This window comes from Nannospalax galili, unplaced genomic scaffold (assembly GCF_000622305.1).
Source record: "Nannospalax galili isolate Female #2095 unplaced genomic scaffold, S.galili_v1.0 scaffold227, whole genome shotgun sequence".
Lineage (NCBI taxonomy): Eukaryota > Metazoa > Chordata > Mammalia > Rodentia > Spalacidae > Nannospalax > Nannospalax galili.
The window spans coordinates 10,692,955-10,720,948 of NW_008360303.1; the positions used below are offsets into that span (position 1 = coordinate 10,692,955).

General features: G+C 38.3%; 1 protein-coding gene across 9 annotated transcripts in view; it reads right to left on the bottom strand.

Annotated features, from left to right (window-relative positions):
- Smg7 (SMG7 nonsense mediated mRNA decay factor) overlaps positions 1 to 27,994 on the bottom strand; it is a 77,339-nt gene that overhangs the window by 2,895 nt on the left and 46,450 nt on the right. For 3 of the 9 annotated variants that reach the window (XM_029559221.1, XM_008824302.3, XM_008824295.3), the window contains 18 exons: positions 25,867 to 26,038; positions 24,612 to 24,683; positions 23,321 to 23,471; positions 22,851 to 22,986; positions 19,320 to 19,482; positions 18,712 to 18,865; positions 16,944 to 17,014; positions 15,444 to 15,504; positions 10,682 to 10,801; positions 9,104 to 9,530; positions 7,473 to 7,617; positions 6,660 to 7,039; positions 5,363 to 5,734; positions 4,294 to 4,443; positions 2,119 to 2,199; positions 1,576 to 1,735; positions 421 to 591; positions 165 to 310 (listed from right to left, as the gene is read on the bottom strand). In XM_029559221.1, the coding sequence (XP_029415081.1) occupies positions 165 to 310; positions 421 to 591; positions 1,576 to 1,735; positions 2,119 to 2,199; positions 4,294 to 4,443; positions 5,363 to 5,734; positions 6,660 to 7,039; positions 7,473 to 7,617; positions 9,104 to 9,530; positions 10,682 to 10,801; positions 15,444 to 15,504; positions 16,944 to 17,014; positions 18,712 to 18,865; positions 19,320 to 19,482; positions 22,851 to 22,986; positions 23,321 to 23,471; positions 24,612 to 24,683; positions 25,867 to 26,038 (3,132 nt within the window). The remainder of the gene's footprint in view (positions 1 to 164; positions 311 to 420; positions 592 to 1,575; positions 1,736 to 2,118; positions 2,200 to 4,293; positions 4,444 to 5,362; positions 5,735 to 6,659; positions 7,040 to 7,472; positions 7,618 to 9,103; positions 9,531 to 10,681; positions 10,802 to 15,443; positions 15,505 to 16,943; positions 17,015 to 18,711; positions 18,866 to 19,319; positions 19,483 to 22,850; positions 22,987 to 23,320; positions 23,472 to 24,611; positions 24,684 to 25,866; positions 26,039 to 27,994) is intronic. The other 6 variants (XM_029559223.1, XM_008824298.3, XM_008824301.2 and 3 more) reach the window with 3 other exon arrangements.

Genomic DNA, 27,994 nt, shown 5'->3' on the forward strand with positions numbered 1-27,994 from the left:
TTGTTTGATCACAACTTCCATTCATGAATATCAAAAAGCAGAGTTTTATTTCTAGGACTCTACAGCATATGCTATATATATCAATCAATTCCAAGAGCTGAAGTTAAGTAAGCCTCACTACTGACATGGGTACTGACTTTTTTTTCTTCTAGAGATCTACTCACCTTTAGGCTTTCCATGAGGACAGCAGAGGAATCCTCCATGGAGGGGCCATGGCCTGTCCAGGTGCCACTTGGAGTGCTAGCCTGATGCCAACTGCTCTCAGAAGATGATGCTGCTGAGAGATAATCAACGCCAAATCCACCCATAGCTAAGGGATGAAAACAGGTAAGAACTCAAAATGTTTTATCACTGGCAAACACCAAACTCTAGGCAAGTTATTTCACTTGCCCTCAGTGGGTAATGAAACGTGGATCTCACCTGGTTTATCAGTTTTCCAGCGATCTGCAGGCCTCCTATCTCTGTTATCTGGTGTCCCAATGGGTCCAAAATTAGAGAATGGAGCAGAATTATGGTTGTGTGTTGGAGGAGAACTGGGCAGGCTGCTGGGGTTAGAGGAATGAGGAGACTGGCTGGCTGGTGTTGAATGGTCTATTAAATAAGAGCAACATAGGACATTAAAAGATGCTCTATAAAGCTGGGCACGGTGGCGCATGCCTTTAATCCCAGCACTCGGGAGGCAGAGGCAGGTGGGTCTCTGTGAGTTCAAGGCCAGCCTAGTCTACACAGTGAGTTATAGGACAGCTGGGGCTACAGGGAGATCGTCTCAAAAAGACCAAAAAAAACCCAAAACCAACCAACCAAACAAAAGATGCTCTATAAACCATGCCAAGAACTAATGTTTCCTACAGAGATGATCATCCAAATTCAGTTGGAAGTACTAGATGGCTTTGGAGCAAAGGCCAAATACAGGCCATAAAGCAATCTGCCAGATCACAAAAAATGTGCCTTATTGTGTACCCAAGCCATATTCTATGCCCTAAAAAGAAAGCAAAACCAAACTGTAGAAAGATCTGTCAAATGTAGAATTCTGACTTCTGACCTGTTTCAGTATTTACTGCTTTTTTTCCATTAGAAATGCCATCTCTTGACCTTAAGAATTATAAAATTAGACTTTATAAAACTGAGATTAAAAATTTTATTTTCATACAACTAACTATAAGAGACTAGAACCCTAAGGCATAGCTACTTTACCCTGCAGTCTGCTGGTTAGACACACAAAGCTTTTTAGGAACACTCACATTGTATAAACTTGTTTTGTCAGGTTTTTTTTTTTCCATTCTTTTTCTTTCTCAAGTTACTTTTTAAAAACCTTTTCAAATTATAAACTCTAGGCCGGGCATGGTGGCACATGCCTTTAATACCAGACTTGGGAGGCAGAGGCAGGTGGATCTCTGTGAGTTCGAGGCCAGCCTGGTCTACAAAGTGAGTTCCAGGCCAGCTGGGGCTACAGGGCGACCCTGTCTCAAAAGGGCCGAAATAAATAAATGAAATAAAATTACAGAATCTGACCAATACTTCGTCAATAGAATGTACAGGAAAGGCAAATTTTATAATTTAAGGACAAGCTGATACCTGAACTGGCAGGAAGTGATGGAGCCCATGGAGTCCCTTCAAAAAGGGAATACAGTGATGTTTCCTGGGAGGCCACAGAGGGGTTCAGTTCTGCCCTGGAGTTGGCCGTCAAGTTTTTCCCATATACTTCATTGAACATACTACTATTTGGGTGTCTTTCCTGAAAGACATGACATAAGTTATACTCTTAGAAAAAGAGATTTAATAAAGGCAATGCTATGATCATGGATGCTTGACTGCCCTAAAGTTCTCTTAGCAAGACAAACGTCTAAAGGCTTTCATTTCTTTCATACTGATTTTTCATACTCATTTTCCCTCTGCCTTTCTCTCACTCTGTATTTTGCTCTACGTAAGCCATCCACGTTAAAAAAGGTGAATAATTTGTTTGACTGAACAACTAAGTCCTAAGGAATTCAGTATTAATGAGAAATTAAAAGGTTCAAAGTCATAATGATCATTAGTCTACCCCAATCAGAGACAAAGGGATAAAATAAATACCAACCTACTATGAACACACAAAACAAGGTTCTTATTTTTATTTACCTGATTGAGAGAGAATCCGGTGAGGGATAGGAAAGAGGACGAATGTGACATGAGCTCTGAGGGCTTCTCCAATAAGGATTTCTTCACAGTCCCAGGAAAAAAAAAGCAGTTAAGTGAGTCCTTCCACTTTCTATTAATCGTAAGATAATACAGAGCCAAAGTAATAGATCATCATTTAAACATGTGTTTATTTGTCCAATGAGTATAACTGAAAGACTTAGGAAATATAAATTAACATCTGTTAATACTATTATATCAGCTAGGTACCAGCTGTCTTAGGTGGTGAGTCAGAACCCTCTTTTCTCAGCTTATGTGGTCCAGCTCAGAGATGCTGGCAGGTCCCAGGAGTGTTTTTTAGGTATGACCTCAGGAATCCCCTTACCAAGAGCTATAAAAGATGCTGAATTATCTTGTTTTACTCCCTAAAATATAAAAACACCGATGACTCTAAAAAAGCCTTTCAAATCCATCTGACAACTGATTTTGTTTGCATGTCTCCTAAGCAGGTGTAATATATACTAAAATATTGTGAGTTGAGTTTACATTTACTGGTTCTAAAAAAGTTATAGGAAAAAGAAAGTTGTATCTCTCTAATGCTTGTCATTAAATGGTGTTTAATAAAATAATTTACTGAACATGTACTGCATGTAAAGCATTTTCACATACATTACATTGTCAACAATGTTAAGTATAGGAAGGGCTACTGATCTTCTTCACTGTCCTTTTCTAAATATGCAAAAAAAGAGAAAAATTTGAAAATCCCCTACTTGTTCCATCAACAGCTCCATTTCCATCTAAAGGGGAAGGAATAAGAGGCTGATTCAGAGGTAAGGAAACAAGTGGACAGAGAGGCACCAGCCTCAGTCCCTCAAGCCACACCATCAGAAAAGCAGAAAGAAAGGCACACATGCTAGGGAACAGCAGCACAGCAGCTGGGCTTTTGCAGCTCCTATGCTCCCATTTCCAGGGAATCTTTTATTGCTAACCTGAGAAGAAACCTCTACGGCCACCCACCAGGCAGACTCTTAAGTTACTTAAGTACCAGGGACAGCAGCCACTATCACAAGGCCATTTTAATTTTTCCTGATCCTATGATAAATACATTTTCATCTTGCAAATACTTTACTGCTCTGTTTATAGGAAAGAAAAAGCTAGAAAAATTCAGAAACATTTGATGCTGTACTAAGATGAAGGGAAGGGAGGTGGGAACCCTCATGATGTACACCATCCTTCCCATGTTTTATACCCCACACCCACAGTAAATAAAATACAATGCAAATGCCAATGAGCCTGAAGAATGATGGTCTGCATGCCAGGTTCTAGAAGACTATTTTCAAATAAATCCACTAATCAACTCTTGCATTTTATTTTATATTACCCTAGTTATTTACATACCTATCTACTCATTTTTATTTATTTATTTTTTTGGTCTTTTTGAGACAGGGTCTCCCTGTAGCCCCAGCTGTCCTGGAACTCACTATGTAGACCAGGCTGGTCTTGAACACAGAGATCTGCCTGCCTCTGTCTCCTGAGTGCTGGTATTAATGGTGTGCACCACCACGCCCGGCTCTATCTACTCATTTTTAATACTTTAAACCATGTTTCCAGACAAACTTTCTTCATTGTTACCCATTCTGCTTATGACTTGAATTCTGAATCTAGATTAGGGCTTTTTGGTTCAGTGAGTCAAACAAGAAAGAGCTACAAACGGTTCAATCATGTCAGTTGAAAAACCTAAAACATATTTCTTTTTTTTTTTTTAAAATACATCTGAGATTTTTTTTTTAAAAAAAAATTCACTATCCTTAAGCAGTATCACACAACACTTGAAATTTCTGAGTCCAGGTGGATGTGCCACCAAAAAAGTGAGTTATAGACAGCATCACAGAGTATGGTCATAGCAGCAGCACGCTTTCTGGCTGAAACATATTCTGGCTACAACTCTACAATTTGGGGAACTAGATAGTCAGAAATGACTGGTTATGCTCTACTGCTATTTTCTGCTTAATTTCGGGCAATATGGAAATATATTTTATGTCTCTATAAAGAAGGAAAGCATCAGAAAGAAGAAATTACCTATACTAAGTGCTATTGAGTGATACTAATCATCTCAAATGGCATCTTAGAAAAGCAGCTGTAGTTAGAGCAAGAAGCAGAATTATGTCCAATACATACAAAGAGGCTTCGTCCAGGAAGAGAGGCCAGAGGACCCAGCAGAGCTGGGTAAAGATCAGGAGGGTTAGAAAAGATCAGCTCTTCCTCTTCCTCCAAGGCAGCCAGACTCTTTAACAGGTCCGGAGGAAGCAGAGGGGAGCTCTTGGGGTCCTAGTGACAGAAAGTATCACTGTGAGATGCGATCTGGGACAAAAGCACAAAGGAGCAGCAGCATGGTTAGGTGTAACACAGCTAAAGCCAAGGGTAGAGGCACAATCGTGAGAGAGATGTACCCACAGAGGAAAAGGCTGAAACATAAATGCAAAGGGACACACAGCCAATCGCGTAGAAATAGCGAAACGGGGGAAAAAAAAATAAGAGCAGGATATCAAAGGTTAATATGACTAGTGAGTAAAATAATGCAGTGGAGCAAAATGATCAGCATATTCTGTGCTAAGGAATACAGAGCAGCTCCTTAAAGTTACACTCCTGAATAAAAAGAACAAGAAAAAGAAATTCCACTGTCCAAGACTGACTTTCTTCCACTCAGGAAGCAATATGTTTATCTGCTCATTAAGTCTATTTTTAAACCAAGATGACTCAGCCCAACTAGTAACTCTTTGCCTCAGAATTCCCTACCGTGCCAATAGACATTCTCTGTCAGACCAGTAAAGATCAGTATCAGTTACTGAATTCTTCAGCTCCCCAAACAAAAAACGTTTGATACTTCAGAGGCCAAGCGCTATATTACAAGTGGGCTTTATAACATCCATTTCTCACAAATATGTATAAATTTTTGTGTCAACTTAAAAATATACTGTATCTTGGCTGAGTGTGGTGGCGCACACCTTTAATCCCAGAATTTCGGAGGCAGAGGCAGGTAGAGCCTCTGTGATTTCAAGGCTAGCCTGGTCTACATAGTAAGTTCCAGGCCAGCTGGGGCTACAGGGAGACCCTGTCTCAAAAATACAATACACACACACACACACACACACACACACACACACAAATTTATCTGTTGAGAAATTCAAAAAGATATGCAACCCCAGGCTTATCTCCAAAGAACCTGGATGTGAGAAAGGACACACACCTCAAATGGCATCCTGGGCACAGGATCCTGCTCTGGACGGAAGACTCCTGGTGACCGTTTGCTCCTGCGGTCCATATTTGGTTGCTGTGTCATTACAGCTCTGTTATCAGCCATGCTGAATGAAGAATCCCAGTAGAATTCTGGGACCTTGACTTCTGAGGGATTATGGTTATATGGCTCCATGGGAAAAGGCTTCATTTTTTTCTCTAGAGGCTGCTGCTGCATTACAGGAGGTTGCAATGATGGTTCAAACAGTTTTATAGGGTCTTGGGTCTGAAGGTAGTAGGGCTGTTTCACAGGCATGATTTTCCCTAGTGGGCCTTGAACCTGAGGGGGATTCCATAGCTGTTTGGAGGCATCTGCCTGTTGATACTAAAAAAGAGGTGCCTGTCATCAAAACGAAGATAAATAGCAATCTTACTTATAATCGATGCTCAAGAGTCACAGAATCAATCTTTGGGATTTTATAACAAAACTTCAGGCAAACCAGAAGTTTTCTAATTCTCTAGTTTTTTCAATACACAGAGATTCTGAGTAAAGATATAGGCATATCCCTTTTCAATTCAATTACTAATGAGGTTTAATGAATAAAGTGTATATGAAACAGAGCACATGCTGTGTCCTCCACCCCCATTTCAAGTGTGAGGATGGTATGACATTTAAGACTGGTGTCACATCTATCTTAGCACCTCTTTAAGATTAAAATTCTATTTCCATGTTGTTTATGGTCAAGTAAGAATTATTTTTATGGCTGGGGGGCAGGGTGGCTGGCTCAGCTGGTAAAGGAAGGACCTGAATTCCATCCTCAGAACCCATGCAAGACTGCTGGGTATGGTGGTGCATGTTTGTAATCCCAGCACTGGAGAATTATGGAGGTAGAGACAGGAGGATCCCTCTAGGGCCAGCTAGCTCCAGCAAATGAGAAAAGAGACCCTGTCTCACTGGAGGTGGGGGCATTTTTCAGGGTGATACCTGAGGCTATCCTCCAGCCTCCATACAATCACACAGTACACATGTACTCTCATATACATATCTGCATAAATTTTTTATAGAAAATCTTCAATATAGCTAACAATTAGCAGTAGTTAAGGTAGAAGACCTAATATATCATCCTTCATAAATAAAGCAAGAAATCAAACATTTTAAATTTCTTAATAGCAGAAAGAGTATTTTTGTATTCCCACAATCACTGTTAAATCTAAGCAGGAAGAAACTTAAATGACATTTATTAAATGGTCAAACACTAAATCATTTCAACATTTCTCCTTATTACAGCTGACTACCATCTGTAACCTACCTGCTGGAATCCAGAGTGGTGAGGCGGGCTTTTCCCCAAAGCTGGCATGACTTTTGTAGGGGATTGTTGCTGAGCTAGAGTTTGAACCTGCAACTGGCTTGTAGACTGTGCTGTTGGCTGAGCTGGTAAAGATGTAAGGGGTGGCTGGGAAGGTGGCTGTGATTGTTGAGGTCCCTGGTTCATTGGCCCTGGTCCAGAGGGCCGTTGCTGGCTGTAAGGAATGTGGGACTGTTTCCCAGCTTGCACCTGGTTTCCTGCTGGAGAGTGAGCTGTAGGCTGAAGAAAGGTTCCTGGGACAGAAACACCAGCTGGGAAGGTGTAACCTGAGCCCATAGAAAATGCCACAGGAGGGGGGATAACATATGTTGGGGGCGGGAACCCTTCAAAACAGAAGAACATAGCTTTAGTTCTAAAGAAACTCAGCAAAAGAAAGGGGGGAATTTTTTGGGGGGGGGGCGGTTATAACACATTATAAAAGCAACAGATCTACCATACTGCCAATTGTTTACATAGTATTAAGAAATACAGACTAGTGGTTACTTTTCCTCTAAATACTAAAGTGATCAGGGAGTATTCTAAAGGTGGCTTCTCATGTTTAAAAATAGAAATTTCTTCATGGTTAACAGACTTGAACTTGTATGTGAATTACAAAGAAATGAAAAATAATTCATAACCACTAAGGAAAATTATTATCTCTTTCTACTTTACAACATTATAGATTTGGATTAGCACTCTGAGTACAAAGTACCCAATGAGTCAGCCAAAAACCCCATACAAACAGAATCAGGTAGAAGAAATTACAGAACTATTTACCTGGTCGACTGGGCAGAGGAGGGAAGGCTCCAGGGTGATGAATAGGGATGAACTGAGAGTTACTTGCTTGACTTGGAGTTTGAGTTACAGGTGTTTTCCTGGCTTCAGACACTGGAGTCTTTCTTAGTTCTGTCTGGGATTTTACCTATGACCAATAGAGGCAAAACTCACTATAAAAACCTGTAATTCCCATATCAGAAAGAAGCACTTATTCCTAAGAAAATATTTAAAACCTGGGGCTGGAGAGATGGCTCAGCGGTTAAGAGCACCAGTTGCTTTTGCTGAGGACCTGGGTTCCATTCCCAGCACCCACATGGTGGCTAACAACCATCTGTAGCTCCAGTTCCAGGGGAATCCAATGCCCTCTTCTGACTCCATGGGCACTGCATGATAGGGGTGCATTTACACACACTCAGGCAATCACTCATACACATAAAGTAAAAATAATAAATAAAATAATAAAAAAGAAAAATATTTAAAACCTCACGCCCAAGGTATGTTGAAGATACTTTAATTTATCTAAGTTAAATATAGAAAAATCAAAATAAATTACCAATAAAAGAAACAAAGGTTTATAGACTTAGGAACCCATACAAAAAATGCCAGACATAGTGGTATATATTTATAACCCCAGTGCTGGTGAAGGACTCAGGAGGGAAGGCTCACTAGCCATCGAGTCTATTCTAACTGGTGAGCTCTAAGCTAATGAGGAATCCTCACTCAAAGGAGGCAGAGGATCTTCCTGAGGATGACCCCCGAGGTGGTTCTTGACCTTCATTTGTGTGTACACATGTGCACTAGCATGAACACAAGAATGAACGAATGCACGCACGCACACACACACAGAGAAAACAGTTACTCTATTTCTCCTTTTCTCAAAAAAATTCTACTGGGCAAGTAAACCTAAGGTTTGTTGCTTTGTAAGCTGCTTTCAACAATGTAAGGTTCCTCATGCAAACAAATTTGCTGCAACAAGCTAACAAATCATACAGCTACTCAAGTAGTTATTAAAACATTAATGAAATAAGAGTCGGGATCCTTCTGCATTTATATGAAATTACCAGTATCTCTTTGGAAAGGTATAAAATAACATTAAAAATAACTAAGTAGTATTTATCTTTTCCCAGCAAGAGACCTGAGTTCTTGTTTCACCAATTTTCATCAGCCAGCATAACATTCCAAGTGTCACTGGCTGGAACAGGCATAAATAAATGTCAGGAAAAGAATCCCTTTTTTCCCTCCAAAATTAAGCTTTACGTTGTACGGTGAAATCTTGAGGGGAAAACAGTAACAAAAAACTATATAAGCCTCAATATTACCTTTGGTTCTACTGGATCCTATACCCCCACCCCCAAACTCTTCAATATTCACAAGTGATAATTATACTTTCCAAAGAAAACTACAATTCTATGTGGAACTAGTGGTTCTACAACTCGTCATTTGGATCCCTTGAGGAAGTCCCGCAACTGATAAAGCCACCATCTACTGAGCTCTTTACATACCTTACTGTGCAGTCAAAGAATGTACTTAACCTTCAGGACGGCCAATGCTCAGGTCCTTATAACAAATGAGAAACCTTGCCGTTTGTGTGAGCCTTCCTCTACCTGCTTTATAGTTCCAATACCGCTTACCTGCACTGCCACACTCTGCTTTCCTGTTTCCTGTAACTTTTCTAAGGTGCATTTCTTGGTTTCAGCTTTCCTCTTGCTGTTGTCCTTCTTTCCATCATTCTTAGTAACAGTTATTCCTTTGCTATAGTCCCTTCTCACCTCTTTGGGAGGAAAACTTCTTCCTTGGTCTCTGTTCACTTCTCGTGGCTTAATATTCTCTTTGAAGGTAACCACTGGTTTCTCTCCTGTGTCACAGTTGTTGCTTGGATTTCGGCCCGTAGATAGCACTGATTTCAGTCCTGGGCTTCCATCAACAGCTAGTGACTCTATCACAGATGTTTCTTGTAGGATGAGGTTCTCTTTGGCTTCACTGGGGTCCTCTAGTATTAATTCTGGAATTTCTGTGATAAACAACAATTTCCCTACCTCATTTTCACACTGCATCAGCCTAAAAAAATAAAATTTCACACATTAAAACCATAAGCTTAAAACATAGTAACTCAACTGTCTATGGCTCCAACAGTCAATATACTTTTAGGCTAAAAAATTAAGGAAATAGTAGAATATAACAATGTGGAGCCAGCTAACACAAGCAGAACTACTCAGAAACTCAGATTCTCATTTCTAAATATTTTAAAAATATTTTTATTTATTATTTTTATTTTATGTGTATGCGTGTATTGCCTGCATGTAGGTAAGTGCACCCATGTCGTGCAATGCCTGCAGAAGACAGAAGAGACTGTCGGATCCCCTGGAACTGGAGTTACGGACAGTTGTTAGCTGCCATGTGGGTGCTGGGATTTGAACCCAGGTCTTCTGCAAGAACAGTCAGTGTTCTTAACCTCTGAGCCATCTCTCCAGCCCATCATTACCACATTCCCTCACCACAGTATCTCCTCTGCTCTTTCCGTGTTTGGCAATAACTGCACTTGCATTTAATACTGAGCATGTTTGAAGATACTACTCCTTGAGATAAGGTAGCTATATATCCTTATTTTATAGATAGGGAAACTAAAACTCAGGTGATGACTTCATTTAAACAAGCAGGCATTTAACTGCACTCAGTATAACAGGAGAATATAAAAACTGAGAACAGTAACTGGCTCTGAAAAAGGATATAATCCACTGAGAAGATCCAAAGGACACAGGTAGGAACTGAACTCAGACTCAGATTTCCAAAACCAGTGTTCTTTCCACTATACCAACAACCATTTCCACTTTGTGTTTAACTAGCCCCTAGTAGCATTCTGCTCGGTCTTGACCGAAAGTGACCAGCATGCCCTTGCTCATACAAATCACTTATCTGAGAGTATCTGGTTTAGTTCAATTAATACAGATGTTTAGAAATTGGAGCAGAGGCTCCTGATAAACAAGGAAGGCAAGACTAATTCTGTCACAGATAATAAGCAGTATAAGAGAGAGGAAGAGACTTTTAAATAAACTTTACGATCAACTGGGTCATAAGATGTTGTGCTACAAACAGTGCCTTATTTCATAACCAATAGTATTCACATCAAAGCCTATAAGACATGTGAGGCAGATGTGTGTGTGCTGATCAAGTGATCAAAAAGGAATACACGAGAAGGCCCATGGACATACCGTGGCTGATTGTCAGCAATCCATTTCCCTATAGAGATCAAGCGCTGCTGTCTTATTCGTCGCTGCTGACCCTCTTTGTCTCCTGTAATACCCTGATGGCCTTTGGAAAAATCCAAGTTCCTAAAATGGACACAGCAAGTTATAGAAAATTAAACCCTGAAGAGATTTTCCAAGCAATCAACTGCAAAGGCTTTAAGATGTTTCCAATACAGGCTAGAAACATCATGTAATCAACTGAATTTGTTTGAATTTACACTTTTAAAGATTTCAAATACAAGAAACAAAACATACAAAGTTTGTTATGTTAATGTAACATTTTCACTTATATTTCACTTTCAAGTTAAGAAACTCAGTTCACAAGCTTTAGTTATGAAAGATTCTTCTGTTATTGAAGAATAAAGCATTTTTGTTGTTTTAAAGTCCTGAAGATTGAATCCAGGTTCCTGCTTGTGCTAGGCAAATACTCTCTCACTGTATAAAACCCCAAGCCCAGAATACAGTTTTATAAACACCTGCTTTCTAAATATAATTGCTTAAAATAACCAGTACATTGTTAAGGGTCTCTGAAGTACCTACTCTTAAAAATAGTGTTAGTCTACTTGATATTCTAGTCTAAATCAGAAATATGTGTAAATTTCATAAAGTGTATAAGCCTGAGAAGTATGAATCAATCTGTACAAAAAGTTGAGATTTCTCTTCATTAAATGTAAAACAAACTATTATTTAAGTTGGGTGTGGTGATACATGCCTATAATTCCAGCATTTGGGAGCTGAAGGCAGGAAGACAGTGGGCTTGAGGTTAGCCTGGGCTACATGAGATGTTGTCCACCCTCATCCCCAAAGCCAGCAAGTAGGCTAGAAGCTAAAGGACACACAAATATAAGTGAGAAATGGTTTCTACCTTTAAGAATAAGCAATTATGGAGATCTCAGCAGACCACCAGAGTGCCTATTCCAGCCTCCCTCTGGCATAGGGGCTGAGAACTCAGGGGGGCCACCTTCCCCATATGGTGAAGCCTTTGAGAGGGAACTAACACGGATTCTAGCCACTCCAACAGCTATCAAAGTGCCTGAAAACAAATCCTGAGTCCATCACTCAAATCCAGCCTTGGCAGACAAAAGAAAAATGAGGAACCCAATAGAGAATGCTTTTGGAAGCTCTGGTCAAGAAATCCCAATGGACTCTGATATGAACATGTGAAATTTGCCCTGTTCTGACTTTTTTTCTGGTTCCCTATATAGAACTTGTAATGCTAACTACTCTTGCCTTTACTTCTCCTTCACATCCCCTATTCACCAGTCAAGGACTTTCTATTTCTCCCTACAGGAAAGTTATGCAGTTTGGGAGTCTTTTAGATAGACCCACTGAAGGGGTACCTCAATTGCCTCACCCTGCGTCCCTGTTCAGCATGGAAGAAGCCAGAACAGTCTGCGTCCCGATTCCCTATCCTCACTTTGGGTAACCTCTTCAGAGGATGGTGTGATAAGAATAGGAGGTAGGAATTGGCTAGGCAGTTGGGGTAAAAAAAGACCCCAAAGAATAATAGCCAGTTTCTTGGGTAAAAGTCAAAATGTCCTTAGGCCTCTTAACAACATACTTTGTTCCAAAGGCCAAAAATGTTGGGAGCTCTTACCTAATCCTTAAAAGATTTTAGGGTTCCCTCTTCAGAGGGGTGAATGTTAGAGTAGCAAAAAGCCCCAAAGAAGGGAGAGAGGGAGGGAAGAGAAGGAAGGAGGCAGGGAGGGAGGGAGGAAGTCAGAAAAAAGTGATGGGGAGCTATGGGAGGTGTTGGAGGGGAGGGAGTGGGCATGATTTGATCTAAACACCTTATATGCATAAATAAAATTCTCAGTAAAGATTTTTAAAAGTAAAAAAGAATAAGCAATTACAATTAAGTCTGATAAGCATTACAGTAAAAACTATGCAAAAGCTAAAAGAATGGGCTCCTTCCAAAAAGCACTGGGATGGTTTTAGAGTGATAGCAAAGCTAGACCTTCAGGCTGGAAAACCGCCAAGACTAGAAGGGAATGTTCTAGGTTCAGTGTGAACAAGCTATATGGAGGAGTAGAAATATAGAGCTATTCAAAAAGGATACAGTGAGTGCACAGTATGTGTAAGTAATGGGGATGGGGGAAGGAAGTGGCAGAAAATAGGGCTGAGAAACTAAGAGCTGGAGAGCATAAAACTTGGACATCAAGCTAAAAAGAAAACCAGAGAGACTGGTGAGAGGCAAATCTGCGTCTTTATATTCACTGTAGGATCTCACCAGTTCTCACTTGAAAGTGCTAAATCTAAAAGGCATTTCTGGTCACAGAATTATAAGCCCTGATGAAAAAGGCCAGGAGAAATAGGAACTTTTCTAACTTCCAGCCTGGTGAATAATGCAATCATCACAGATAAGAAAGAAATATTATTAACCAAACAGGAAAATACAAGCTCAATATAGTTTAACATATGTAAGGGACATCAGACTGTCAGTGATCAAAACTCCAAGAGAGGTCAAAACTGAAAGTTTAGGACTTATCCAAGAGTTAAAAGCTGAAGGCCCAAACAAGGATGGCTCAAATTTCCAGGGAGAAGGAAGAGAGGGAGCAAAGAATCCTGCAGAACCACTGCACCCAGATCATGGGGCACAGAAAAGACTAAAGACAGGCAGAAAGGCTGCTATAGAGCTACTGGGAAAGACGCTTCATGAAGGAAGTGCTGGTGGACTACACGGGGAAAATTTAAAAGGCTAAAATTATCTTTGAAAAAAATTTTTTGCCTAAAAACAAGGAACTATTGTCAAGATATTAAATAGTGTATTTACGAACAAAGTTACTTGGATCGTCTCTGCCCTTGCTTGAAAAAAAAAAAGGTCTATTTCTAGAAGTAAAATAAAATTTAAGATGCTTTTTCATTTTTTTCCTTCAGGGACTACTTATGTAGCAGTTTAAAGTATTTAACATAAAATAAAATTTTAGCTTTCATAAAAACAGAAAGTCATTAGAATTCGTAACTATATAGTTTAAATAGTAGCAGGCTGAGAAGTGACTAAAAGCTGAAGTCAGTAAAGTTAGCATACACTGCTCTTAAGAAGTTTATGGTAGCTGGGCATGGTGGTACATGCCTTTATACCCGGCACTTGGGAGGCAGGGGCAGGTAGATCTCTGTGAGTTCAAGGTTAGCCTGGTCTACACAGTGAGCTCCAGCCCAGCTGAAGCTACAGGGAGACCCTATCTCTAAAACAAAACAACAACAAAAAAGAGAAGTATATGGTAAAGAGAAAAACATAGCAACATTAGACAAAGATGGGGGTTATGAATTTTATTTTATTTAAAAGAATAATTTTGAAAAGAGTAATTCTGAAGTTACTGGGCTAAAGGAAGAGAGCTGGTTAGGGGGGAGGTGAAAGATACTGGAAAAACAATGTGGAGAAGATCAGAAGACGGAGTACAACTCTTGGATAAGTAAGAAGGGAAAAGACCAAAGATGGAAGTGGTGGTGGTAAAGTAGTAAGTAGTAAGAATTTATGCCTCTGAAAGAACAGGCAAAGGATGACTTGTGGAGGGAGGGAGAAGATTTCCTTTATTATTATCATTTACTTAAAAAATTGTTTTAGCATAAAACCCTAGATTAAAAAAAAGTATAAAATGTGAAATATCTGATAATATGTATATTACATATTAAGATGATCATAGCCTAGACATTAATACATTATTCAAATTTTAAAAATTATTTTGTGTGCGAACTCTATGTCCACGTGTATGATGGGTGTGCGTGCGTGTGTGTATGTGTCTGTGTGTACCATACTGAAAGGTCAGAGCAGAACTCTATTGCTTTTTGCCTTATTCCCTTGAGCAAGGTTTCTCACTGAACTGGAGCGCACTGTTTTTTTCAGACCTTGAGAGCTCGTCTGTCTCCCTCCCTAACCACCAATCAACATTACTGGGATTACAGACAGAGACAGCCATGCTCAGCTTTTTGTGTGAATACTGAGGATCAGAACTCAGGTTCCCAGGCCTGCACAGCAAGTACTCTTACCCACTGAGTCTTCTACACAGCTCCTATCATTACTATTGATATGAAAAATGTCAAGTAATAACCTATAATTAAAATTCAGTTCTCACTAAGTATAGCAGTTTTTGCCTATAATCTCAGTCCTTGAGATGCCAAGGAGGACGGCTGCATGTTTGAGGCCAGCATAGTTTATGTAATCAGGCACCAGGCCAGTCAGTAGCCAGAGTCAGGGAGCCTCTGCCTCCAAAAATAAAATAAAACATTCCCGTTTGTGATTTCTCTTAATTCAACAAAAGTCTAAAGGTTAGAATTCACAATTATCACTTGGGAGCACAATTTTTTATTCCTTTGTCCTATGTTTCTTTAAAATAACTTCACACTGACATGATACAGGAATTAAAAGGTATGACCCACAGAAATCTATTACACATCAACAAACTTTCATTAGTAGTTTATAGAAAACAAGACATAAGACACAAAGGTTGATGAGATGGCTGAGCAGGTAAAGGTGCTTGCCACTAAGTCTGAGGACTTGAGTTTAATCGCTGGAACCCACAGGATCAAAGGCAAGACCTGATCCAGCAAATTGTCCTTTAACCTCCACATAAACCCATGCACACATGGGTTTTTACACAAATGTAAAAAAGAAAAAGAAAATAAGACACAGTTGTAATAGATTAAAGGTTCCTCTGTATCTAATCCAGATTCCTCTAAGTTTTAATACACAATTTCCAGCAACAAAACAAACCTTCATAGCTCCTACCTGAAAGATGGTCTTAAAGCCAAGAATCCTTGTAACTCAAACTCCTCTGGAAGTGGGGTGGCTAAAGAAGGGGAGAGAAAAAAAATCAAAAGTTCTAAATGTTTTAATTACAAATTCTATTATTTGGTAGAGCAATGCTCACTAAATGAAAAAAGTGAATAAATACAAAACAAAGAGATACAGGAAGAATCTAAAATGTCCTTCTGCACTGTAATCCTGGTAAACATAAGTTACCAAACTTTGGGACTCAGACACCTCCCCAACATGCACCAAATACCCAATGCTCAGGTTCTATGCATGAGGAACTTTTTTAAAAATCAGTCTTAAGAACTCAGAGCTTCAGATCAGACATAGTGATCCCAATGTTTAGGCTAGCTACGGGCCTTTAAGTTCCTCAGTGACACCACTGACATCCCTGAGAGCTTACAAGAAATACAGACTCTTGGGCACTATCCCAAACATTCTAAATTGTAACAAGATCCAGGTAACTCACTTGCAAATGACCACATGAGGACTCGTGAGTTAACTGAAGAATAATCAGAAAGGATCAAGCTACACGTTACACAGTACAGCACTATCTGTAAGTATTTTAAGTATCTTAAAATTATCCATGTGTGTCTCCACGTGGCTATGGGGGCCAGAAGAGAATCTCAGGTGTCATACTTGGGAATGTTGCCTACCTCCTTTGAGGCAGATTGCTGGAGCTCACCAAGTAGGCTAGGCTGGTTGGCAAGGGAGCCCTAGGGATCCTCTTGTTTCCACTTCCCCAGTGGGACAATAGGCACACCAGGCATTTTTAACATGGGTTCTGGGGATTGAACTCGGGCCCTCATACTTAAGAGGCAAGCAACTTACTGAGTTAGCTCCCCAGCTCCACGATGAGGAAAATTTCAAAGCCAGAGTGGACAAATTATGATACGTAAACAGGTAAAATGCCATGAAGCCAGTAAAAACTGTGGTTAGCAGCGAAAGAAAACGTTAAGTCTTAGACTGTTAAAGTTAAGATGCATGTATAAAGCTGTATTGGACACCAATGTTTCTTCTTCTGTACTTACATACACAGAAAAAGGCCTAAAGAACATATGCTATAGGGCAGACAATACAAACTATCATACTATGAGAGGACTATTGGCAATTTCTGCTTTTCAAGCTTGCATGTGCCACATTTTCTGTGATGAGTACGTATTTGGCAGATCACAGTTCATATTATTCCCGAAACAACAACCACCACCATCAACTAGTGATGAAAAGAAACAGAAGACAATGAGTGAAATTTTAAGGTTTGGCTTGTACTCACTAAGCTCCTATTCAAATGCAGTTATCAGTTAAAGTGCTGAAAGAATCGAAGAACAGTATTTCTACTTCTAACCACTTAATTGGTACCAGAGCTTCAAGTCCCTTTTGAAATATTGAATTTAAAGTCAAAGAAATCTCTAGCTTTCAACTCACCATTAGTGATGGAGAACCACAGCAACAATACATGATTTAAACAGTCCTTACCATTAGTATTTGAGAGATCATCTTCATGAGGATGGAAACTATTTAAAAGAGAAATCAGCCAGGGCCAAATGCTGCAAATTAAAGAAATATTTCAGATTTAATTTTTATACAAGAGAACTCAGAATACTAATAAACCACACAAAAATGGCATCTATAGGACCCAGTCCTTACGTAATTTTCCCTTACTTTGATATTTTAAAGGCTATAATTCCCTAAAAAATTTTCAAAGGTACATAAGCAAAGACACATCAGAAGAATCAAATTTGTGTGAAAGATCTACTACTACAAATCATTTCTCAAGCTCCTAATTGAATAACCTCAAAGTTTGTTAAACACTGAAAATTGGTTTGCTTAGAAAACAATCTGTTTCCATGGAGTTGTAGAATTCACTGCTATATCGTTCGTCAGTGGCAGGGTATGGTTAAACCACGTTCAAATCACACTCTGTTCAAAGCAATGAACAATGCTTTTTTTCTCTAGGGTACAAGACCTACAAGCTACAATAGCCTTATCTCTAAATTCTCCACCAAAAGATCTCTGCACAAGGACAAAAATGGCAGGCTAACCTTGAAAACTCTGTAACACAACAGAAAACAAAGAAGTCATCTTTTATAGAGTTAAATGGGTAAAACTTACTAAACAAAATGAAAGCCTGTGTTTTTGTTTTTCTGTCTTTTTGAGACAGGGTCTCCCTGTAGTCCTAGCTGTCCTGGCACTCACTATGTAGACCAGGCTGGCCTTGAACTTACAGAGATCCGCCTGCCTCTGCCTCCCGAGTGCTGGGATTAAAGGCGTGCGCCACCACGCCCGGCCCGAAAGCCTGAGTTTTAATGTGCACAAGAGCCAATCCATGAAAATTTTATATAAGGAAGCAGTATCTAAAAATGTGTAATACCTACAAATAACATTAAAAGGAGACAGACATTATGTTGTGCTATGTTCCTTAACTCCATTCATGACAATGTAAAAAATGAAGTCGCTTATTATCACTAGGGAGAGAAAGAAGAAAGGAGAATTACGAAGTAGAGGGGTCTCAGGGTCTTAATGAGGTCACATCATTTTGTAACCTTGGTCAACGGGCACAAGCTGGGCCACAAGCAGAAATTGCAGAAACTTTACTTAAATGCACAACCAAGACATTCAGGGGATGTACTTTCTACTTATTTCAAAGTCTTCTTCAAACAGTATTTCTATAATCAAAAGTACACTAATAATTTTCACTCATCATTGTAAAATCAGTTGTTCTGAAGAAATGCCACACTTATTTTGATTAGTGATTATAAAGAAAATGAGCAGAAATAATTTTCAATCATCTATGGTTAAATATAATTCAAATTATATATAATTACAGGGCAGCACCAGTATGTGTACAAAAAAATTAAACAAATAATTTCTTCCCTTTAAATCCTCAAGAGAAAAAGTATGGCATATGTACTGCTAAAAAAAACAAAAACAAAAACAAAAACAAAAACAAAAAAACCCTGGTTTTTATGTCAAGTTCATTTTGAAACCTGGAAAATGCCTTTTCCCTCAGGATGGCAAATAACGGGAATACAAGAGTCACAACTTCTAAGACTGTGCCTCACAGGAAGAATTCAAAATAAGTAAATGAAAAGCATACATAGAGGTTTTCAGTTCAATTTTCAGAGTAGGCAGGAAATACAACATCTTCAATTGTTCAAGTGTTGTTTTAGAAGGCAGTTCTCATTTATCTATGAATATCAACAAATAAACCACACAAGCTGTCTTAAAACTCTAAAACACTTACTACTGTCTTTCATCCACCACTGCCTCCTGAAAGACTTTGGGTCTGAGCCTCAGCCAGTCCATGGAGACCTTGACTGCAGGAAGGGGATAGGTATTGTAGGACTCCTGAGACTCGTTCTGGAGAGGACACTTGCACAGGATACCCAGAAAAGACACTTGAAGAGGAAAAAAATATTCATAATGTATAAAGTATTTGAAACCGCATAGCAGTTCAAAATACCACTCTGAGCCTTCTGCTGTATTAACACTGAAATATCTGCATTTATTTCTAAACAGGCCATTTTCATCTGGGCATGGTGGCCCATTGCTATAATCCCAGCACTTGAGAAACTGAAACAGGAAGACCATGAATTCGAGGCTAGCCTGGAATTATACAGAAAGACTGTCAAAAAACAGAAAGAAAATGTTTTCTTTTCTGTGTGAAAAATATCTACAAAGCAGATGAGGGGTTTGAGTAAGAGACAGAATTTGATGTTTAGTCTCCTGATCCAATGCTAAGAAATTACAGAAGGCATTTCACACACCATTGTACTTGGCTACATTTACAAAAATGCCTATTATGTTCTTCCAAGTGCATAGCACTTCAAAGTTAAATGATTCAATACTCACTGAAGAGGGCCAACAACTGTGTCCAACAGAGCTGCTCATCTTGGCTATAACTATGCTGCTCCGTTTCATTGCTAAAGTCACGAAGGTGATGAAGTTGAAACAGATTAATGACAGTGACATGAACTAACTGTTGAGAGTTGAAAGCTTTTTGGAATAGCAGCCTCTGTAAAGGAGACAAAAATACCACAGATTACCAAGAGCAGGACAATCAAGAATCACATTAGTAACAGGATTACAGGTGATTCAACTGTCCCACTCTTAATCTTAGTATTTTAAATTAAAAAAAAATTTATTTATTTTTTATTTTTCTATGTGTACGCGTGTATTACCCGCATGTAGGTAAGTGCACCCATGTTGTGCAGTGCCCGCGGAGGACAGAAGAGGCTGTCGGATCCTCCTGGAATTGGAGTTATGGACAGCTGTTAGCTGTCATATGGGTGCTGGGATTCAAACCCGGGTCTTCTGCAAGTACATTCAGTGCTCTTAACCACTAGTATTTTAAATTTTAACTGGGTCTGGTATTTTCAAAGAAGACAATATGTTCTAAAAGGAATTAATTCAGGCACTGCACACTGCACCAAGCTAGTTCTCAAACTAATGTTTCTGCCCTAATAAACTATACGCATATATTTAATATGATGTGAGAAAAAAGTATTTGGGGCTACATATAAACTTAATGACATTTCAATCCATCAGAGTTTGTTTTATAAGAGATGCACATACATTGAATAAAATGTTAAAATAGGACACATGCTAGAAAGCAGATATATGTGGTGAAAAGAATTGTAAACAAAAAGATTCAAACACTCTTGAACTCTTGCTATGTAAAGCATGACTTCCAAGATTTGTCCTATAGTTTTCACTTTCAAATAATTCCATAAACAAGAAACATTAAGACTTGATAAACGATATGGTGAAACAACCAATAGGATGTCTTAATCATATGGATAGTTTTCTTAGAAAGGCACATATATGGCATGGTGGTACACGCCTTTAATCCCAGCAGTTTGGAGGCAGAGGTAGGAAGATCTCTATCAGTTTAAAGCCAGCCTGGTTTACACAGAGAATCCCAAGGGCTCCATAATCATACCCTGTCTAAAAAAAGAAAAAAGTACATACATGTATTAAATTTCATTTACTTAACAACTGTGTTCAGGGACTGGAGAGAGGATTCAATGGTTATGAACACTGTCTGCTCTTGCAAAGGACCCGGGTTTGGTTCCCAGCACCTATATGGCAGTTAACAACTGTCCTTAACTCCAGTTCCAGGGGATACAATGCTGTCTTCTGCTTCCCATGGGCGCACTTACATACATGCAGGGCAGTCCACTCATACATAAAATTTAAAAAACAAACAAAAATCCACAAAAATACTGTTCATAGAGACCTGCTAAGCAGAAGATAAACAAGTTATCATCCATGTGCTCCCAGCTGGTGACCTTAAGTACTCTGCTTTAGTATCTGCATCTGTGAGAGGTTTAGATTGTTCTCATATAAAATATCTTAAAAAAATTTTTTTTTATCATTTTTATTTTATGTGTATGAGTATATTGCCTGCATGTATGTGAGTGCACCCATGTCATGCAATGCCGCAAAGGTCAGAAGAAGGCTTTGGATTCCCCTGGAACTGGAGTTAAGGACGGTTCATAGCTGCCATGTGGGTGCTGGGAATCGAACTCAGGTCCTCTGCAAGAGTAGTCAGTGCTCTTAATCGCTGAGCCATCTCTCCAGCCCCTAAAATATCTTTTAAACAAAGTTTCTAACGAAGTTGTCACCTGCTGGAATGATAATATTTAGCTGTAGCCAGACTTCCTCCATCTCTTCCCCCAAGAAAAGTATGGAAGACAGCAGGATGAACTGTTATTAGCTTTATGGTAAGAAAAGATGATATACCAGATATGGCAGCTAATCTTAGCACTAAGCTGAGATGGGAGGACTGCAGTAAATTTGAGACAGGCATGAGCTATAGAGTGAGACCTTGCCTTTAAAAAAGAAAGCCAGAACCAGCCATTAAAATGGTAACTTTACCAGCAATAACTGGAGATCTATGTCCGAAATTGACAGCTGTCTTGTACTACATTGTTTTAATATTTTTAGATAAAGAATCTGAAATAGTCACAGTAAGTTCATGGGGGCTAAGAAAGGTCTCAAATTTAATACTGGAAAAATATTCTCTTTACTCTTTCAATCACAACTCAACTTCTTTGCAATCTGTCATTTCAGTATATATATATAATGTTCACCCCTTTCCCAAAGGCACCAAGCATTTATTTCCTCAAAATTTTCCAACAGAACTTTCTAATAAAATTTCTCCTTCAGCCTATATATCCAATCTATTCAGACTGGGTTATTCTTTTCTAGGCTAAGCAGTTTGGGGCATTAAAATGGGTTTCTTTCATACACTCAACCTATAAATATCATGGACTAAGTTTAAACAAGCCATTGGGAGAAAGAAAACAGAAGACTTTGACAGATTACTTTAAAACATGCTACTTTTATTAAAATTCTAGTATCTCATATATAGAAATTATCAACTAAAATATTACCTGTAATTATTTTACATTTGGCTGTATTTGGCTAATTCATGCCTTAACTGTCCAAGTTTTAAAATCTCTTGAATGTGAGACTTTATAAAACTTACAGTAATAGACAACTCCCTAAGTGTAAAAATACTTAAGAAATAGGAAATATCTTGCTCATTGTTGATCCCAGTACCTCTAATAGTGACTGATATTTAACAGTCAAATATTCCAATAATACATTTAATCTATTTAAATAACATTTAAAAGAAAGTTAATACTTTTTGGACTCTAGATGTACTTTATTCATTATAAACTTAAACTGCTCATTTCTTTATATTTTTGGTCTTTTTGAGACAGGTCTCCCTGTAGCCACAGCTGTCCTGGAATGCACCATGTAGACCAAGCTGGCCTCAATGTTCTAGAGATCCAACTACCTCTGCCTCCTGAGTGCTAGGATTAAAGATATATGCCACCACGCGCATCTTTCATTAATATATGTCTATTCTGACATCTGTTTTGCCAAATGGCAGCTAGTCAATGAAAATATTGCTACTGTATCTCTCTGAATACCACAGCTAAGTTTAAAATGAAGGGATGCTACATGCAAGAATTTCATGTATTACAATTTAATTTTTTTTTTTTCCAGTCTTTTTGAGACAAGGTCTCCCTGCAGCTGGCCTGTACTTGCTATGTAGACCAGGCTGGCCTCGAACTCATAGAGATCTGCCTGCCTCTGACTCCCGAGTGCTGGGATTAAAGACGTGTGCCACCACGCCCGGCTTTAAATTTTAATTTTTACTAATAGTTAATAATTAATAATATAAAAACAGGTGCTGAGGAAAGAGCTTAGTGATAAAGCACTTGCCTAACATATGCAAAGCCCCAAGTTCAATCACCACAAAAAGACCCCCCAAAAGGCAAAAACAACAAAAACTATGTGTCAATTTTTTCTTCACATCTTATGCTTTCTGATTTAGAGAAACAAACATTTTCTATTTATAAATCTAACCTTAAACTGTTCTTCCAATTTCTCTCGAAGAGGGCTCAACTTTTCCAAGCTCTTACTCAGGTAGACATGACCGTGGAATTTAATAAAGGCCTTGATAAAGTCAGATACACCCCATTTGGTTTTCACCTCATCCCGGCTGAAAGGGAAGAAAAACTTGCATGAATCTTAATCATCAAAATGAGCAAGAACCCTTCAAAGAGGACTTGGCTTGCAACAAGAAGCTACTTGAGCACCTGGCACATAAGGAGAGGGTTCTGCTAAGTCTAGCTTTTTAATACAACCAGATGACTCAGTGTTCAGCTATAACAAATCAAATGCTGAACTGTACTGCACATAAAATGATTATTATGTAGCTATAGGTTTAGAAGCAGAAGACTCCTAGATCATTGACCATTATTTCCTGAACACCCAAATGTGAGATTAAGGCTTCAGGTTACACAAAAATCTTCTTGGAAAAAAGTCAACCCTACCTTTCCAGTGCTTTAGAAAGTGCTTTTTGTAGATTAGTGGAGGCAGCTGGGAAAGGGAACTTCACAGCAATGCTTCTGCAGTAGTAGAAAATTGTGGTCAGATGGTCTCCTTTGGAAGAAGCTAAGATAGCCAACTGATTGTAAGGCTGACCTGAAGGAGAAAGTTAAGATTTTAAGTCATCAAGAACCAATCTTGCTATCAAAATACAAATGCTTAGCTAAATTAAAAATGTGCAGTTTTTTGTTTCTTTCCTTTGGTCTTTTTGAGACATGGTCTCCCTGTAGCCCCAGCTGGCCTGGAACTATGTAGACCAGACTGGCCTCGAACTCAGAGATCGGTCTGCCTCTGCCTCCCAAGCGCTAGGATTTAAGAAAGGCGTGCGCCACCGCGTCTGGCTAATGTGCAGTATTTTATAAGACAAATCTCAGGACCATTCAATTACAAATGGTTATAATGTGAAATGGCATACATCAGTGACAATGCATCTTTATCACATGCAGGTTAAAAAGTCACAGAAACTAAATACTGAGTGTGACAGTACACACTTGTAATCCTAGCACTTGGGAGGCTATGACAAGAGGGCCATATAGGACTACATACCTAGAGGAGGACTCAGAACAACAAAAGTCATAAAATTAGTCACAATAAGGTTTCAGAAAGGGTTTCAGAAAGGGTTAGATAGTACATCTATTTGGCTTTGCAGGTAATAAGGACTCATCATAACCACTCAGCTCTGCTATAGGCAATATAAAATGGTCATCTCTACTTGAAACATTTTCTAGAATCTAAAGGAATTTCAATGGGTTTAATATAAATGATTTCTATCACTAAGAAATCTGCCTGTTAATTTATTTAATTCAAGAATGCAATGCTTATTTGGGGGCTATTGAAAGTACTACCTTTTAGGTAACTGAGACAATTTTTCTGAGAAAATGGTTAGCATCAAAGATAATTATTCTATAGGCAATTAGAGAAATCAGAATTACAGAAGACGATTAGATCACATTAATTTTATTTATATTGCCAATAAAACTACCTGAAGAAAATTCAACTACATGGAATGTAAATTAAAAGAGAAAATATGAAATAATTATTATACTGACAGAAAAAGTAACTACCTGAAGAAAATTTAACTATATGGAATATAAGTTTAAAGGAAAACCATGAAAATGCAATGCTGCTGAAATTCAACATCTATTGCTTTTATTGACTTGAAAATTGGAGGTTTTTGCTATCGTGTTATAGAGAATAAAGTGACATGATTAACTTCAAGGTGACAGGCCCACTCACCATTGGAGGGGACAAGCTGAGCTGCATGCCTATAGTATGACTCTGCCTGGCTGGTCTGGTTTCTGTATCGAGCTGAGAAGAAAAAAACACCTCAGTTAAAAATCAAACAAATACATATATATAAAAACCACCAGGAGGGCATTTCCAAAACAGCTAGAGTTTTAAATTCTAAAGATAATAAAGACATTAAAGTTACTTTAAAGATCATTAAAGACAGAAAATACTTAAAACAAATTAACTATAGGATTATGTGTGAAGTGTCCATCAGGCCATCTCTATTTGGAACATTCAGCATGTAACCAATTTTAAAGCTTACCTAGCCCCCATTTCCAGGTCCTCCAGTGTCATGCATCACCAGCTCCCACTATGGACTATGCTGGTGACCTGGAGCCGGCCCACAAGAAGGGGTGAGTTATATGGCACTTAAAAACAAAACAAAACAAAAAAACACTATACAATATGATCTGAAAATTAAATATTTCTTCAATATCTTATCAAGTGATTTTTTGAAAAATGCCTATCTACTGTAATAAAGTATGTGTGTGCAAAGAATACATTTAAAGCAAAAACAGCCTAGACACATCATCACTGACTCTCCCTGAAGAAGTCCCTGCTAACTTCAATGTGACCCCTCATAGAGTCACTGATTTATTTGGCAGCAAGAAACCTAAAACCTGCTAATTTAAAAGCAATAATGTTCCTCATTTCTTGTTATTTGAGGACAAGCAAAACATAATCCTATAGTTAATTTGTTTTATAACCTTTGTAAGGTCACCTCAAAGAAATGAACAAGAAAAATAAGTTATATAATAATCCTAGGTAAAATACATATAATGGAAATGCAAGTTTAACTTTTCAAAGGAAGCAAAATTCAAAATGAGCTTTCAGTATACTAATAGGAAGGAACAAAAGCATTCTAGTTCTAAAAGAACTAATTTATAAATCTCATCTATTCCAAAAAGACTTTTACTTTAGAAAATATAGCACCACGTTGATCAATTTAGCTTTGACTACATTTTCGGTATTTATTGTCTACACCTGCATCAAGACTGAAGCGAACTTAAATTTTAATGTGAGAATTATTTTTCAAAATCTGCTGACCTCAAAACAATGAGTTATTTAAAAACATACTTTATTTTCTCATACAACAATCTAAATCCCATGTGTATTTCTCAGCTTAAACAGAGCATCTTACTACAATTACTCAAAAGAAAATCATGACTGTATTATCAACTCCTTTACATCAAAGGCTCACCAATGTCTCCAAGGTGGACGAGGCAGTGCTGGCAAATGTACGAACAGGAGCTGGACTGTGGCTTTACTATGGCGCTGGTATGCGTCTGTTTATTGCTAATAATTCCCAACTGGGAAGACTTCACACGGCATGGCAAATCTACATTAAACACTGTACACAGTTCTTGTAATAACTAAAAGGAAAAAAAAACTATTTAGTAAAGAGAGTATTTTATAAGACAAGTTTGTACATAAGATATGTATCTCAAGTATTAACCCCCACTGAAACCTGAATAAAGAATCCTTTAAAAACTTAAATGGTAATCTTTGATAGAATAACTACCATTCGTTACCAATGTAAACTTTGGATTTTCAAGTATCTTAAATCATTTTAGGATAAAACTCTTAAAAAAACTAAGTAAGCAAAGAAACAAATTTCATGAAATTATTCACTTGTCTTAAAAACTACATAAAAATCACTGAAGACTGGTTGGTTATAACTGTTACTAAAATGCAAGTCAAGGTATCTCAGAGACTTTAGGAGTTCTTGACATTTATTTTCTTACCTCTAGAATCATACATCCTTGGCTACACAACAGAACACTCTGTTCTGAAAGTGTGAAGAGATTCCTCTCCGGTCAGAGTTCTCTCCTCTGCCTGTGCATGCCTGTTACTCTCTTCTCAGCACCTACTCCTTCATCCATTACCACCTGACTTCCATTCAACTCCTTTCCTTCCACCTAGCATTTACCAATGGTTTGCTACAAGTGTCAGACAACCAGCTATGCAGTAGACAAATACAATGATAATAATTCTTTTCACTGATTATCTTTTCTCTGTTTTTTGAGACAGGGTCTCTCTGTAGCACCAGCTGGCTTTGATCTCACAGAGATCTACTTGCCTCTGCCTCCCAAGTGCTGGGATTACAATTACATTCATTCAAGTATCTGCCACTGTATCTGATGCATGGCAAACAACACAGATACAATGATGAATAAGGAAATCTGTGTCCTTAAATAGGGACAGGGAAGTCAGGTGCTCTTTATATAGAAAAAGAGACAGAAGAGAGGAGAAAGAGGAGAAGAGAGCTAAGAAAGGAGACAGAAAAAAGCATGACTGGCCAAAAGCCAACAGCACATTATACATTTATACTAAACTTCATTCCTCAGATTTGACATATTTGTCACACATTATCCCTGTGATGGATTAATATCAACACAGGTCTAAGTAGGTATAAGGTTCCATTTTTTTGCTTGAGGATGTAAAAACACCAGAAATGTCAGGTGATTTTTTTTTTTTAAATAAGTTACAGACAGAATCATCTTGATTCTACCAATAGTCAAACCTAAGATACTGTAACTTGCCAATAGTAACTTGCCACCAGTCCTGTTAAAATGTTGGTATCTGAAAAGTCTACTGCAAATGTATCTCCATTACAGAGATATTAAAACAGATTTTAAGTTTTAAAGGTGAAGAAATGTGGTACACATTAAATTTATTAATGATTTTCATAATGTCAAGTTTAATTTTTAGTTTTAAAACATCTTACTTGAACTGAAAAGCTTCTGTACATCCAAGGAGACAACCAAGGAAGTGAACAGGAAACCCACAGAATGGGAGAAAAACTTCATCAGTGACACATCCAACAGGTTTAATATCCAGAATATATAACAAACTCAAAAAACAGAATCAAGACAAGAAGTAACCCAATTAAAAGATGAGCTAAGGAGCTGAATAGAGTTCTCAAAAGAAGAAGTAAAGATGGCTATGAAACATCTTAAAAGATGTTCAACATCACTAATAATTAGAGAACTGCAAATTAAAACCACTTTAAGATTTCATCTGATGCCTGTCAGACTGGCTAAGATCAAGAGAACAAATGATACCAAATGTTGGAGAGGATGTGGGGAAAGGGCAACACTCATTCACTGTTGGTGGGATTGCAAGTTCATGCAACTCCTACAGAAAACAATGTAGAGAACCCTTAAAAAACTAAAAATGAACCTACCATACGACCCGGTTATACCACTCCTTGGCATATACCCAAAGAACTCATCCTATTGCAGAGACACTTGTATATCCATGTTTGTTGCGGCTCTTTTCACAATAGCTAAGAGATGGAAGCAACCTAAGTGTCCCTCAGTTGACGA